This window comes from Schistocerca nitens, chromosome 4 (genome assembly GCF_023898315.1).
Source record: "Schistocerca nitens isolate TAMUIC-IGC-003100 chromosome 4, iqSchNite1.1, whole genome shotgun sequence".
NCBI lineage: Eukaryota > Metazoa > Arthropoda > Insecta > Orthoptera > Acrididae > Schistocerca > Schistocerca nitens.
Window position 1 is genome coordinate 514,173,575 of NC_064617.1, and position 16,026 is coordinate 514,189,600.

Consider the following 16,026-nt stretch of genomic DNA (forward strand, 5'->3'; position numbering starts at 1 on the left):
TGAGGGCGTATAGTGGGCATGCGGGAGGCCAGGTGGACGTACCGCCGAATTGCTCAACACGTGGGGCATGAGGTCTCCACAGTACATCGATGTTGTCGCCAGTGGTCGGCGGAAGGTGCACGTGCCTGTCGACCTGGGACCGGACCGCAGCGACACACGGATGCACGCCAAGACCGTAGGATCCTACGCAGTGCCGTAGGGGACTGCACCGCCACTTCCCAGCAAATTAGGGACACTGTTGCTCCTGGGGTATCGGCGAGGACCATTCGCAACCGTCTCCAAGAAGCTGGGCTACGGTCCCACACACCGTTAGGCCGTCTTCCGCTCACGCCCCAACATCGTGCAGTCCGCCTCCAGTGGTGTCGCGACAGGCGTGAATGGAGGGACGAATGGAGACGTGTCGTCTTCAGCGATGAGAGTCGCTTCTGCCTTGGTGCCAATGATGGTCGTATGCGTGTTTGGCGCCGTGCAGGTGAGCGCCACAATCAGGACTGCATACGACCGAGGCACACAGGGCCAACACCCGGCATCATGGTGTGGGGAGCGATCTCCTACACTGGCCGTACACCACTGGTGATCGTCGAGGGGACACTGAATAGTGCACGGTACATCCAAACCGTCATCGAACCCATCGTTCTACCATTCCTAGACAGGCAAGGGAACTTGCTGTTCCAACAGGACAATGCACGTCCGCATGTATCCCGTGCCACCCAACGTGCTCTAGAAGGTGTAAGTCAACTACCCTGGCCAGCAAGATCTCCGGATCTGTCCCCCATTGAGCATGTTTGGGACTGGATGAAGCGTCGTCTCACGCGGTCTGCACGTCCAGCACGAACGCTGGTCCAACTGAGGCGCCAGGTGGAAATGGCATGGCAAGCCGTTCCACAGGACTACATCCAGCATATCTACGATCGTCTCCATGGGAGAATAGCAGCCTGCATTGCTGCGAAAGGTGGATATACACTGTACTAGTGCCGACATTGTGCATGCTCTGTTGCTTGTGTCTATGTGCCTGTGGTTCTGTCAGTGTGATCATGTGATGTATCTGACCCCAGGAATGTGTCAATAAAGTTTCCCTTTCCTGGGACAATGAATTCACGGTGTTCTTATTTCAATTTCCAGGAGTGTAGATGAAAAGAGAAGACACACTTGACGAGAAGCTGCAAAGTGACTATTTATTCAAAAACTAGTTTATCATCATCAATATCATCATCATAGATGACATGTTAACTCAAAATCCTGATTCAAAAGCAGTGCAAATATTTCGTAAATATCTATATTTGTAGATAACCGGAAACTTAAAAAAAAATTGTTTTTAGATATTGCCACTTATGGAACGTGTGTAACCTTTTTGAATTTAGATGTTTTAGTAATAGGATGACAATGTTATCAAAACTAGTAATTGAATAAATAAAATAATAAGGCATCTTCATGGTGATGATTTTCTTCTTTTCCAAGTGCTTAAGAGGCATGGAGCACCTCATGCACAAAATATATAAGAATTATAGTGATGCTTTACATAGCAGACAGTAATTCCCTAGCTTTATCCCGGAGTGCAGCAATGAGGAACTGATAGACATGTGTCTCTCATATGGTGTGGTGTGGAATGAATCAGCTCTGAATTACTGACACTCAAAAATGTGGAAAGGAGCAATCACTTGCCACATGTGTTACAAGCCAGGGAAAGATCCATATACAGAATCTGCTCTATGACCCACACCATAATCCAGTATCATTAAAAGCATATTCTGTCCTAGGAGAGAGGTTGTCACCTATGGAAGCAGTCACATATCAATTCTGCACCATCTTATATGTGGACATGACTATCAACCATCTGTGCACCTGAATGAATGGCCATTGCCAAACTGTGGCCAGCATCAAAGTTGACAACCTGGTAGCAGAACAGGATTACAGCACACAGCTAGAATGGACGCTTTGCAGCCTCTGCCATTTGTAGTCTCCCATACTATATCACTTTATAAAACTTATGTAGATGGGTATTGTCTTTGCAACACATTTTTTGGTGTGCAAATAACTCGCTGATGTAACATTTTTCACAAAAATCAGAGAGATTCTCAGTAATGGTGTAGCACCCTCTTTTAATCCTGCATGTAACTAGATTTTACTGTAGTATTCTAAATTACCTGGCAGTCTTAATACTTTTTCATGCACACAGCAGAAGTGGTGACAAACAATCTCAAATTCCTGCTCACTTAACAAGTGTGTTTTTATGTATTGACAACGTCCAGTCATGTTTCCCTGTGGTGCACCAAAGATTACATCCTTATATATACTGCTGACACTGATGCATTTGTTACACATGTTCTATTCTATGGCACTATGTGATTTGGACTTTAAGAATTATGTTGTTTCATTGCATCTCAATAGATTCTGTATTTTATCTGAGTAAATTTTAGTATGCTTTTAATGTTTTCAAATATTACTGAAACATTGTGCATGAACCACAATAATACATTTGACTGTAGAGACATTCTCAACTTTCACAAAAGAAGAAGAAGAACTGCTACAGACTGACCGTAAACTAACTTAGCAAACTTGAATTGCTAAGTGAGTAGCATTTTATCCTTTCTATACTTATGGTCATTCTGCCTTGTACTTTCAATTACTATTTTTAGTGCTATCTTCATTTCTGCTACAATAAAATTATGTTTTCACTTGCTTGCACATTTATAATGATTTTCATTGTATTGTATTTGTTTCAGAGGTACTTCAAGCCATTCACAGAGGAAAATATGACAAAACAATAAAATATGATATTGAATATAATGATAAACCATGTAACTGTTTGCCAGATTGCTCAAGTCTCATTTATACTGTTGAGACCACAACCAATGCTATTTCAACAAACAGTTTGCTTTCTTCAAATTTACTCCTGTAAGCTCTTTCAGAGAAGTACAGCTCTTTTTGTACTGTTTTGATGTTTCTAGTATTTAATTTTTTACATTATTTCATATATCATGACTCACTGCAGTGTTTACCAGCATTTTTACTTTACAGTGGAAATTTGAGTCCTGAAAGGCACAGTATCGTCCACATATTCTTCATAGATCTTACAATTAATGAATATCGAACAGATATCTTCCTTGAATGGCAGGCTTTTGTGGGTAAGTTGGCAAATCTGTCACTTAATCAAATTAAGAGTGTAAAACATTACTGTGTGGCACAAAAAATTAGATATAGTGAAATAAATACTAAAAAGGTCAAAGACTGTACAAATGTAGACTTGGAAAAGCAAAATTAGTAGGAATTAGATGTAGCCCACTGGAAACAAGCATTTTGAGTCAACTGGTTGTGCCTATGTAAAACAAGAAAATAAAATGAAACTGACATCATAATCAGCCACAAATCTAATTATGGGTTGAATGTAGTCCGATTAATGTGTGTCAGATTTAATTTACAGATGATAAACGTTGCTATAGCATCACAATAATGTCACTCAGGTGGATAGCAACTCATCATGTCGGAAACTAAAAGTACTTTAAGATGAGAAATTAAACCTTGATAAATGCCAATCAATGTGAATAAAATTTGACTGCTTAATAATATGTCACTGGTTGTAGATTTCAATTTGTTTTTATGTGTGAAATTGAAAATAAAGAGGAAAAATTTCAAGAAAGAAAGTGAAGTTAGTTAGTTACACATTTCATTTTTATCAAAGTGATGTAGAAACACACACACACACACACACACACACACACACACACACACACACACACGTGCACCTGTAATTCTTACCCCCTCTCACTTCCATCCAGTACTAAATTGGTGATCCCTTGACGTCTCAGAATGAGTCCTACCAACTCATCTCTTCTAGTTACGCTGTGCCAAAATCTTTTTTTGCTCTTCAGTACCTCCTGCTTAGTTACATAAAGTACCCAGCTGATCTTCAGCATTCTTCTGTAGCACCACATTTCAAAAGCTTATATTCTCTTCTGATGTAATGTGTTAATCATCCATGTTTCACTTCCATATATGACTAACTCCACACAAATGCTTTCAGGAAGAACTTCCTAACACTTAAATCTGTACTCAGAATTAACAAACTTCACTTCTTTACAAATGTTTTTCTTTCCATTGCCAGTCTACATTTTATATCCTCTCTATTTTTGCCCATCATCAGTTATTTTGCTGACTAAATAGTGGAACTCATCTGCTAATCTGCTACTTTAAGTGTCTCATTTATTATTCTAATTTCTACAGCACTGCCTGATTTAATTTTACTACATTCCATTATCCTCATTTTTCTTTTCTCAATGTTCATCTTACATCCTTCTGCCAATTCTGTTCAACTGCTCTTCCAAGTTCTTTGCTGTCTCTGACAGAATTACAATGTCATCAACAAACCTCAAAGTTTTTATTTCTTCTCCATGAACTTTAATTCCTACTCCAAATTTTTCTTTTGTTTCCTTCATTGCTTGCAAAATGTGTAGGTTGAATAACACTAGGGATAAGCTACAACTTGTCCCACTCCATTTTCACCCACTGCATCCCCACCATACACTTTGACACACATAACTGCTGTCTGGTTTCTGTAGAAGTTGTAAATAGCCTTTTGCTCCCTGTATTTTACTCCTGCCATCTTTAGACTTTGAAAGAGAGTATTCCAGTCAACATTGTCAAAAGCTGTAAACATAGGTTTGCCTTTCCTTAACCTATCTTCTAAGGGAAGTGATAGGGTCAGTATTGCCTCACGCATTACATTTCTCACAATCCAAACTGGTCTTCCCTGAGGTCGGCTTCTGCCAGTTTCTCCATTCTTCCACAAAGAATTTGTATTAGTATGTTGCAACCATGACTTATTAAACTGATAGTTCAATAATATTCACCACTGTTGCCACCTGCTTTTTTTGGAGTTGGAATTATTATATTCTTCTTGAAGTCTGATGGTATTTCACCTGTCTCATACATCTTACACACCAGATGGAAGAGTTTTGTGATGGCTGGCTCTCTCAAGTCTATCAGTAGTTCTAACAAGGCCTAACTCCCGGGGCCTTGATTCAACTTAGGTCTTTCAGTGCTCTGTCAAATTCTTCTTGCAATATTGTATCCCCCAGCTCATCTTCATCTACATCTACATCCTCTTCTTTTTCTATAACATTGTCTCCAAGTACATGTTCCTTGTATAGACCCTCTATATACTCCAACCCCTTTCAGTTTTCTGTTATTTGCTTAAGACTCATTTTCCATCTTGATATTCATACAGATGCTTCTTTTCTTCTAAGACCTCTTTAATTTTCCTGTAGGCGGTATCTGTCCTTCGCCTAGTGAAATATGCTTCTAAATCTTTACATTTGCCCTCTAGTCATTCCTGCTTAGCCATTTTGCACTTCCTGCCAATCTCATTTATACTCCCTTTCACCTGTTTCAGTTACTGAATTTTTACATTTTCTCCTTTCATCAGTTAAATTCAATATCTCTTGTGTTATCCAGGGATTTCTGCTAGTCCTTTCTATGTATTTGATCCTCTGCTGGCTTCACTATTTCATCTTTCAAAGCTACCCATTCTTCTTCTACTGTATTCCTTTCCCCTGTTCTTCACAATGGTTCCCTAATGCTCTTTCTGTCTACAACTTCTGGTTCTTTCAGTTTATCCAGGGCCCATCTCTTTAGTTTCCTACATTTTTGAAATTTCTTCAGTTTTAATCCACAGGTCATAGCCAATACGTTGGTCAGATTCCACATCTGCTCCTGGAAATATCTGGTTCCAAGATCTCTTCCACACATAAATCCTTCTTTCATAATTGTTAAATCAAGTATTAGTGATGATTAAATTATGCTCTGTGCAAAATTCTACCAGGTGGCTTCCTCTTACATTAATTTCCCCAGTCCATACTCATCTACAATTTTTCCTTCTCTTTCTTTTCCTATTATGCAATTCCAGTCCCCTATGACTATTAAATTTTCATCTCCATTAACTATCTGAATAATTTCTTTCATCTAATCATACATTTCTTCATTCTTTTTATTATCTGCAGAGCTAGTTGGCATATAAACTGTACTACTGCTGTGGGTGTGGGCTTCATGTCTATCTTCTCTACAATAATGCATTCACTATGCTGTTCATAGCAGCTTACCTGTGTTCCTATTTTCTTATTCATTATTAAACCTCATGCTGCATTGCCCCTATTTGATTTCGTATTTATAATCCCGTATTCACCTGACCAGAGCTGGCCGTTGTGGCCGAGCGGTTCTAGGCGCTTCAGTCTGGAATCGTGCGACCGCTACGGTTGCAGGTTTGACTCCTGTCTTGGGCTTGGATGTGTGTGATGTCCTTAGGTTTAAGTAGTTCTAAGTTCTAGGGGACTGATGACCTCAGATGTTAAGTCCCATAGTGCTCAGAGCCATTTTCACCTTATCAGAAGTCCTGCTCGTCCTGCCACCAAACTTCACTAATTCCCACTATATCTAATTTTAAGCTATCCATCTCCTTTTTAAATGTCCCCACATTAGCTGAATGGTCAAAGCATTGGATTACCACCCACAGGGGCCCGGGTTTGATTCCCGGCTGGGGTGGGAGATTTTCTCCCCTCAGGGACTGGGTGTTGTGATGTCCTCATCATCATTTCAACCCCAGTGTCGATGTGCAAGTCGCCCAATGTGGCGTCACACTCAATAAGACTTGCACTTGGCGGCCCAACTTCCCACCTGGGAACTCCTGGCCACTAACACCATATACTCATTTCCCTTTTCCTTTTTAAATTTTCTGACCTACACTACGTGATAAAAAGTATCCGGGCACTGAGCTGACAATGACTTACTAGTTCGTGGCAATCTCCATCGGTAATGCTAGAATTCAAAATGGTGTTGGCCCACCCTTAGCCTTGATGACAGCTTCCACTCTCACAGGCATACTTCCTATCAGGTGCTGGAAGGTGTCTTGGGAAATGGCAGCCCATTCTTCACAGAGTGCTGCACTGAGGAGAGATATTGATATTGGTCAGTGAGGCCTGGCATGAAGTCAGCATTCCAAAACATCCCAGAGGTGTTCTATAGGATCCAGATCAGGACTCTGTGCAGGCCAGTCCATTACAGGGATGTTATTGTTGTGTAACCACTCCACCATAGGCCATGCATTACAAACAGGTACTCAATCATGTTGAAAGATGCAATCACCATCCCCGAAATGCTCTCCAACAGTGGGAAGCAAGAAGGTGCTTAAAACATCACTGCAGGCCTGTGCTCTGATAGTGCCACACAAAACAACAATGGGTGCAAGTCCCTTCCACGAGAAACATGACCACACCATGACACCACTGCCTCTGAATTTCACTGTTGCCACTACACACACCAGCAGATGACGTTCACCGGGCATTTGCCAGACCCACATCCTGCCATCGGATTGCCACATTGTGTATCGTATTCGTCACCCCATACAACGTTTTTCCATTGTTCAACTTGTAACCTCCCCCTCACTTATCGACCTTAATGGCAGTGAAAAATTAAACCGCGTGTACCTAATGAAAATTTGGGAAAAGCAATCGTCACCGAAGTTAATCTGTCGGTAAAGAGGGAGGAAAGGGTTACATCTAAATGAAAGGAAAAATGCAAATGAAACTGGTGGAAATTAATTTTGAGAAGGGGTAAAGTTAATAAAGAAAGTAAATGTGCGGTCGTTACATTAGCAATTAACTGGCGTTAATTGGATATTTGAGATTTGGGGAAAATTACGGTCGCCAGTCCTATGGACAATTACTATAATAACTGAAAAAGAAAGGTTATTGCAACTGAAGGTTGACATGTGTTGTGTGAAAACTGAATGTTTGTCTGAAGTAATAAATTTCGCTACACCCTGACTTAATTTAGCAAAAGAATTAATAAAACTGGAAAATTGAAAGTTAATTTAGTGACTGAAATTAATAGTGAACTTTGTTTCTGAAGCATATCGAAATTCAGTGAAATACAGTTAGTCTTGGTCTACCTCAACAATCATTTCAAAAGCTACTTGAATCTACGCAATTTAGAAATAAGAGATTTAACTCCGAACTTGAATTAAATGATTCTGAACAATTAACAATAGTAAAATTTAGTACGTACCAAGCTGAGCTGCAGGCACAGGTAAGCTAAAATATGCTAACAAAACTCGCACTCTTAATTTGTGCTTGTGTAATCTAAATATTGTAGCCAGCTATGAATACTTTAACTGAACTTTGAAATTAAAGCAGTGAAATTGAATTATATTATTTTAATGCTGGCGTTTGAATTTCAACGACACTCGGGTTCATTTCGGTAAAAGGAAGGGACCCTGCTTGGCAATGCAATTGGGACAATGAGCAACAAATGTTCATGCTAAGTTGCTGTAATTTTGTGATGCAACAATTTTAAAAGCTGAGGTCTGCCATACAGTTCTGAAACTTTACGTGCTTTTAGTCTTCCTTGTTGGTTGATTGAAGGTTTGAAGTCGTCGATCAAGGAGGTGGCGACAGTCACTCATTGTCGGCCGTCGCTGTTGCAGAAGCTGGATGTTGGCGCGCCTTCTTCTCGACACGGTCACCAGGCGAAACGGGCTCTTGATGTGTGCCAGCTAATGCTTCCCATCTGCGACACCATGCTAGAAACTATTATAGCCAGTCGAGCGCAATTACATGCTGCCCAACCCCGAACGTGCGGCAACTCGTGGGAGCGTCACACAACACACCTGCTCCACTGCACTAATCTGGCCAGACTCCACTCTGTTCAGCCCGCGCTCCACGCGGCAGAGTTAACACTACCAAAGATCCTAAACACTTTGGTTCTCCACACGACCTATCGACGTATTCGTTCGATAGCATAGTTTTCCCTAGGCCAGACCCAGCGTATAAATACAAACAATATTCACAAAACAAACCAATTATACATCGACATAAATGCATATATATATATATATATATATATATATATATATATATATATATATATATATATATATATATATATATATATATATCTGAAAAGAAAGATGATGAGACTTACCAAACAAAAGCGCTGGCAGGTCGATAGACACACAAACAAACACAAATATACACACAAAATTCAAGCTTTCGCAACAAACTGTTGCCTCATCAGGAAAGAGGGAAGCTCCCTCTTTCCTGATGAGGCAACAGTTTGTTGCGAAAGCTTGAATTTTGTGTGTATATTTGTGTTTGTTTGTGTGTCTATCGACCTGCCAGCGCTTTTGTTTGGTAAGTCTCATCATCTTTCTTTTCAGATATATTTTTTCCACGTGGAATGTTTCCCTCTGTTTTATATATATATATATATATATATATATATATATATATATATATATATATATATATATATATATATATATTCCCACGTGGAATGTTTCCATATATATAGTAAAACAATTACAATATATAAAGACACAGAAATGTCATATCTTGAGGTAACAAAACAAGGAAAAAAATTATAGTACAATAGATGGAAATAGGAGGATATGCATTTCCGGCGTTACAAACTGTCCAATGTTTATACTCCTTACAGCAAGCAAGGCATCGTTTGGCGTTTACTGACTTGATGTGTGGTTTATGAAAAGCCACTCGACCATGAAATCCAAGTTTTCTCACCTCCTGCCTAACTGTCATAGTACTTGCAGTTGATCCGGATGCAGTTTGGAATCCCTGTGAGATGGTCTGAACAGATGTCTGCCTATTACACATTACAACCCTCTTCAACTACCAGCAGTCTCTGTCAGTCAACAAACTAGGTCAGCCTGTATGCTTTTGTGCTGTATGTGTCCCTTCATGTTTCCAGTTAACTATCACATTGGGAAAAGTGGACCTAGGGATGTTTAGGAGTGTGGAAATCTCACATACAGACGTATGACACCCACTCACCTGACCATGTTTGAAGTCCGTGAGTTCTGCGGAGCACCCCATTCTGCTCTCTCACAATGTCTAATGACTACTGAGATTGCTGATATGGAGTACCTGGCAATAGATGGCAGCACAATGCAACTAATATAAAAAACGTGTGTGTTTGGGGGTGTCTGTATACTTTTGATCACATGGTATACCTGCCCAATTAAGGCATCTGACATTCCACACACTGATCCATAGAATGCCAGTTTTGTTTCTCCTGACATCCTGCTGATTGGCCCCTGCCCCGTGATCTGAATAGGGGACTATTATACCTCCGGAATGTTTTACCCAAGAGGATGCCATCATCATTTAACCGGGTAGTAGACCTGTATGCTCTTGGGAAAAGTTATGTCTGTAGTTTCCTCTTGCTTTCAGCTATATATATATATATATATATATATATATATATATATATATATATATAGGTCGACCTGCCAGCACTTTCATTTGGTAAGTCACATCATCTTTGTTTTTAGATATATTTTTCCTACGTGGAATGTTATAATTTTACTGGCTACCAGTTTTTAAGTAGAAATTCTTTAGTAGAATAGAAGGAGCTATCCAAGATAAATGATTTTAAATTGGATTAAAAACTTTCTTTGCTAACTGTCAGACATTTTATGTTATTGGGCAAATATAAAACATTTTTATTGCTGTGTATTGAACTCCTCACTGAGTCACTGATAGCTTTAACAATGGGTAACAAAGGTCATTTTACAGTTTACATGTTTGACTTACTCATTGGGGGTCCACATATTATTATTTATGTGATGTAAAATTAAAGTAACTGCTCAAAAACATGTTGTATCAGCTTTATATCTGGCTTTCAGTGGTAGGAGAGAATGAAGCAATATCACCCGTGAAACTAAAACAATATTATGAGAAGGGAAGTTGCTACTCACGATACAGCGGAGATATTGAGTTGCAGACACACACACACACACACACACACACACACACACACACACACACAGTTTGGCTGCGTCTTCAGCAACAGGGTGGTCCACTTGTTTCATGGCCACAGTTTGTTGGTGGCCGTTCATGTGACCAGACAGATTGTTGGTTGTCATGCCTACATAGAATGCAGCACAGTGTTTGCTGCTTAGCTTGTAGACCACAACACTGGTTTCACAGGTAGCCCTGGCTTTGACAGGGTAGGTGACATCGTGACCAGACTGGAGTAGTAGGTGGTGGAGGGAGGATGTATAGGGCAGGTCATGCATCTAGATCTATTACAGTGGCATGACCATGAGGTAAGGGATTCGGAGCAGGGGTTGTGTAAGTATATTGTGTAGGTTTGGTGGACGGTGCAATACCACTGTGGGAGGGGTAGGAAGGATAGTGGGCAGGACATTTTTCATTTCAGGGCACGACGAGAGGTAATCGAAACCCTGGTGGAGAATGTAATTCAGTTGCTCCAGTCCTGGGTGGTACGGAGTTATGAGGGAAATGCTCCTCTGCAGCTGCAGGAGTGGGAGATTGGAAAGATAGGGCACGGGAGATTTGTTTTTGTAAAAGGTTGGGAGGATAATTACGATCAGTGAGACCCTCGGTAGATTTCCAGAGAGACTGCTTGTCACTGCTGATGCACCGACCACGGGTGGCAGCTGTCGGAGAGGAGGTATTTCTGGTGGTTAATATCCCTTCAAAGGCAGGGCTACCTGTGAACCCAGTCATGTGATCTACAAGCTAAGCTGCAACTGCTGTGCTGCATCCTATGTAGGCATGACAAGCAAAACGCTGTCTGTCCTCACAAATGGCCACCAACTAACTGTGGCCAAGAAACAAGAGGACCAACTTGTTGCTGAACACACTGCCAAACACGATATCCTTCATTTCATTGACTGCTTCACAGCCTGTGGCATATGGATCCTTCCCACCAAACCCTGCTTCTCTGAACTGCGTAGGTGGGAACTTACCCTGCAATACATCCTACATTCCCGTAACCCTCCTGGCCTCAATCTTCATTAGTCACTGTCCTCACCCACCCAGCCCCTTTCCTGTTCCCATTCCAGCACTAAACAGCTGTCATTTTATTACAATACCCAATCTTTTCATGTCTGTCCTTTTCTGCTACTTCCCCCACCCCCTCCCCACCTCTCCCCTGTCTTCAGTCTAACCTGTAGCACTTCACCGTCCGCCACCCCCCCCCCCCCATACTATACCTTCCCCTCCTCACTCCAGCCTCCTCCTTACCCCCATCTAGTCACCACTCCCATCATGCACTGGTGCTGCTGCTCACAGTGTGGTTTCAGTAGCCTGAGACTGCAGTCATGAGTGTGAGTTGCATTTGCGCACGCGCCATCGCTGGCTTGTGTGTGTGTGTGTGTGTGTGTGTGTGTGTGTGTGTGTGTGTGTGTGTGTGTATGTCTGTCTATTGTTGACAAAGACCTTAATGGCTGAAAGCTATAATTGTGAGAGTCTCTTTGTTGTGCCTATCTGCAATTCAGGATCTCTGCTATATGGTGAGTAGCCATTTTCCTTCTCATAATATAGTTACTTTCCATCCTGGATTTTTCTATGAAACTATAAAGTAACTTTATATGAAATAGAAATAAAAGCAAAATCATATCCAAAATGAAGGCAGTTTGTTTGAAAGTAGCTATCGTTGTCCATCTGTAAGATAAAAATTTGCTGCTGTGTAACATTCATAATGTGTAGCTCTACTTTGTGCACAGTAACATTCTTGAATCCTTTTTGGCATGCCATCTAGAAGGTGCTTGAGACACTGATACTCAAGGCTACCCCTTCCTTTGATGTCAGCTCTCCCTTATCATCCCGTAGGTAAGGAAGGTTTCTGGAGTGACACACTACAAGCTTCAACTAATCCCAAGCACACTCAACTGGGTTCATTTCAAACACAGCACAGGCTATTCCAATTGGTTGATTTCTGCCTCCTGAAATACGATATCCATACATGATGCCAGGCTAAAACATGATTGGGGCACCTCCCTGTTTAACTCTTGGGACTGAATGCCTGAGATGTTGTGAGGGTACCTAGCTAGTTCCCCTCATTTCCATGATGATTTCAGGTATCATACAAATCACTCAATCATTTGTGAAGAGAACCTGATGTCAATGATCTGGGTTCCATTTCAGGTGTTCCCTTGCTCAATATCTTCAATCACCATGGCACTGGTTGTTTTTTCTGGTGTTCATAATGGCCACCTAGAAGTCAATTTCATCATATAGAGATGACTAGATGTCATTAATGTTGACACAGAAACCAAGCACAAAATTTGTTGCCTTCTACTCAGAGTAGTTAAGAGCCATAATTTGTTGAGAGTAGTCATCAGCTGGTGTTGTTGAGCATGAGTGAACAATGCAATACAGGTTTTAAATCTTTTGAGTCCTATTATGATGACACCAATGTGGTGTAAGCCAATTCAGTTGGAAATTCCCCTGATGAAAAATCTAGTTGCCATAAAGTGACATAGCATATATTGTCCATGCCTGATATAGTGCTTTGAAGCATGTTGATATAGAGAGCAGTGTACTTCAGTTGCATTGTTCTGTTCACAATTTGAGAGGCACTGCACTCTATTCAACTAACAACAAGACAACCTGATAATAAGGTCAATACAGGGAAGAAGACATCAAATTAAGCAAAATTTGCCATATAACCATAGGCTGGAAATGCACCATAGCCAATCAATGACGAAAGCGCAGAGGTGTGTGCTTTTAAACTAACTTGCTCAAGCTTATATTTAAGGACTGCAGTTACTAATTAAATTATCCAAAGATAATGATTTTAACTGAAGAGTCGAAACTAGGCAAACTGCATCCAAACACTTAATTCAACTGATGGCCAATTGTCAGAGGGGATTGCGGCAGCCTACTGGAATTACATCCTTGGATGCATGTGGAGAGGAATGATTCCCAACAACTTGGACAATTTCATTTGCAGAAATTGTAAATTATTGTGTCCTATTTCATTGGAGAGGTCCAAGCAAGTTGTCACTGATAGTTTCTGTCCATACATTCAATGGAAACCAATCAAGGTCACCATGTTCTAAAATGTAATGGAAACTTTCATACCCCACCCTCCTCCCCCTTCCCCAGTAATGGTTGTTGACATTAAATACTGATTCCCTAGTAAAAATAGCTTCATACATAAACAAGATGAAGTAGGAAAAATTCACATTGTTGGGACACTGGTGCTGTCAGTGCCTTAATGCCCAAACACAAAAATTTGCTCATCTAGGATGCCATTCTACTTCCAAAGGTATGATCCTTTGTGCACAGTAAGGATGTAAAGCATTTTCCTTTGTTTGATTCCAAACAAGCCAAAGAGTAACACAGACTTTGTGAGCTGTTACTCTGATTCTGGATGAATGCTGGGGTACATCTTTATCCAGTTCTAGAGTCCTCACTGTTCTTTGCTATCCTGTATTGACTTTCTTGGGTCAAACACATCTCTTTCCCTCAAGCAGTCATCCACAGGCCTAGAGGTATTGGCTGCTGATGGTTTTATGTTTGAGAAATGTTCAGCTTGCCATCTTCTTACACCCACAGCTCTGTTAAAAAAATGTGGTTATCAAATAGCTAGTTTGTGTACATTTTCATGATGATGACAACCCAGTACAACACATGGCAACAAGTGCAGTGAAGCACATCCATCAAAGCACAACAAAGCACCAGCTTAATTGGGCAAAATCACACTACTAGATATGCTCAATAGTTATTTTCAAGCTGTCACTCCAGGACTATGTATTTCTGACCTATGGTTAACTTGAGAATTTTGTTCGATTCAACATCTTCTACCCTGCTCTGACCTAATTATGTGGATGTTCAGTAAATAGACAGTATAATTGTAACAAGAGAGAGAGTCTAAATGTACTGAAAATATTATTGAAATGCAAATATAACTGAAAAGAAATGGGAGACTGTTGCTAAATGCAGAAAAAGTTGATAAATGAGGAAAAAATTATTGCAGAATAAAGAGAGAAGACTAACCATGGACGTGGATTGCTGTCTAAAGAAGGTGGATTGCAAAGCAATTAAGAGAGATAACCAAAGAAAAATAGATCACTAAATACTGAGAAAAGCATGATGAATAAACAAAAAGGATGACTGGGGACAGGTAAAAGGTTACCAACAAAGAAATATGATAACTAAATAAAATAAAAAGTTCACTAAACATGGAAAAAAGTGTCTTTGGACATGAAGGAAAGGTTATGGAAGTTGTACAAAACATGCATAGCCCAAGCAAGTGAGGGTTAAGCAAAAATCTTTTTGAGAAGTATGTAGTTGGAGCCTTATTTGTCATAATGAGTAATTTTGTAATGACAAGTGGACATTTGCAGTAGACAGAGGCCCGAAACCAGATTTCTTACTTGTAATGAACATAACTGCCACTGTGTACCATATTCATTATATTGCAGATTTTGCAAGTCTGAACAGTTTGTACGGAAATTTCATCACTGCATCTTTAATGATATTATTTGCAACAATTCTCTCATTTAATTTATCATCTTGTATTTTAAAGTGTGCTTATATTAAACAAAGAAGAATTACCACTGATCTCATGTTCCTCTATTATCTTTTTCCCAACAGCTACTGTGGGTGGAATACTTGGCCTTATGCTGGGATTTAGCCTGATTAATGGTTTTGAGATAGTTTACTTTTTCACACTGCGCATTTTCTTTCATTTAACTTCACAACGCAAATCTAACAAGAAGCCAACACAAGCAGCTGAAAAGTGCCTTACATATAAACATCATAAACAGAACCAGCATACCACGCAGATTACATCACTTTCTTGAGTGCTGCCTACTACTGACCAAATTTTTAGAAATATCTTAGTTTTAAGTACAAGAATGTGAATTAATATTGATAAAGTATGTAAAAATAAACAATTTTACAGCTTAATCTTTTCATTGATTTAAGCATCTAGATCATGACAGACACATAATAATCTGCTTTCCAGATGTTAAAAGAAATGCAATATGTTACTGGATGCAAGATACAGTAGTGATATTTGAATCAGTTTGCTATACTTGTTTTTCTTCTGTCTTCTCACCACCACATTATTCCAAGAAATGAGTGTACCTCTCATATTTTGTAACTCAATAATTATATCTCAGCAACCCTTCCTCCCATACTCCTTCAATCATTTCACAACTTAAAGAGTCCAACAACAGAAACAAATGAGGGTCAGAAAGAC

The 16,026-nt window shown here is 40.1% G+C and overlaps 1 protein-coding gene across 1 annotated transcript in view; it reads left to right on the top strand.

The window, feature by feature from the left end:
• The window catches only part of LOC126251757 (sodium channel protein Nach-like), a 128,780-nt gene extending 113,142 nt beyond the window's left edge, over nucleotides 1–15,638 (top strand). The window contains exons 7-9 of the mRNA XM_049952373.1: nucleotides 2,724–2,895; nucleotides 3,019–3,125; nucleotides 15,417–15,638. Coding sequence (XP_049808330.1) covers nucleotides 2,724–2,895; nucleotides 3,019–3,125; nucleotides 15,417–15,625 — 488 coding nt within the window. The 3' untranslated portion in view covers nucleotides 15,626–15,638. The remainder of the gene's footprint in view (nucleotides 1–2,723; nucleotides 2,896–3,018; nucleotides 3,126–15,416) is intronic.
• Nucleotides 15,639–16,026: the final 388 nt, after the last annotated feature.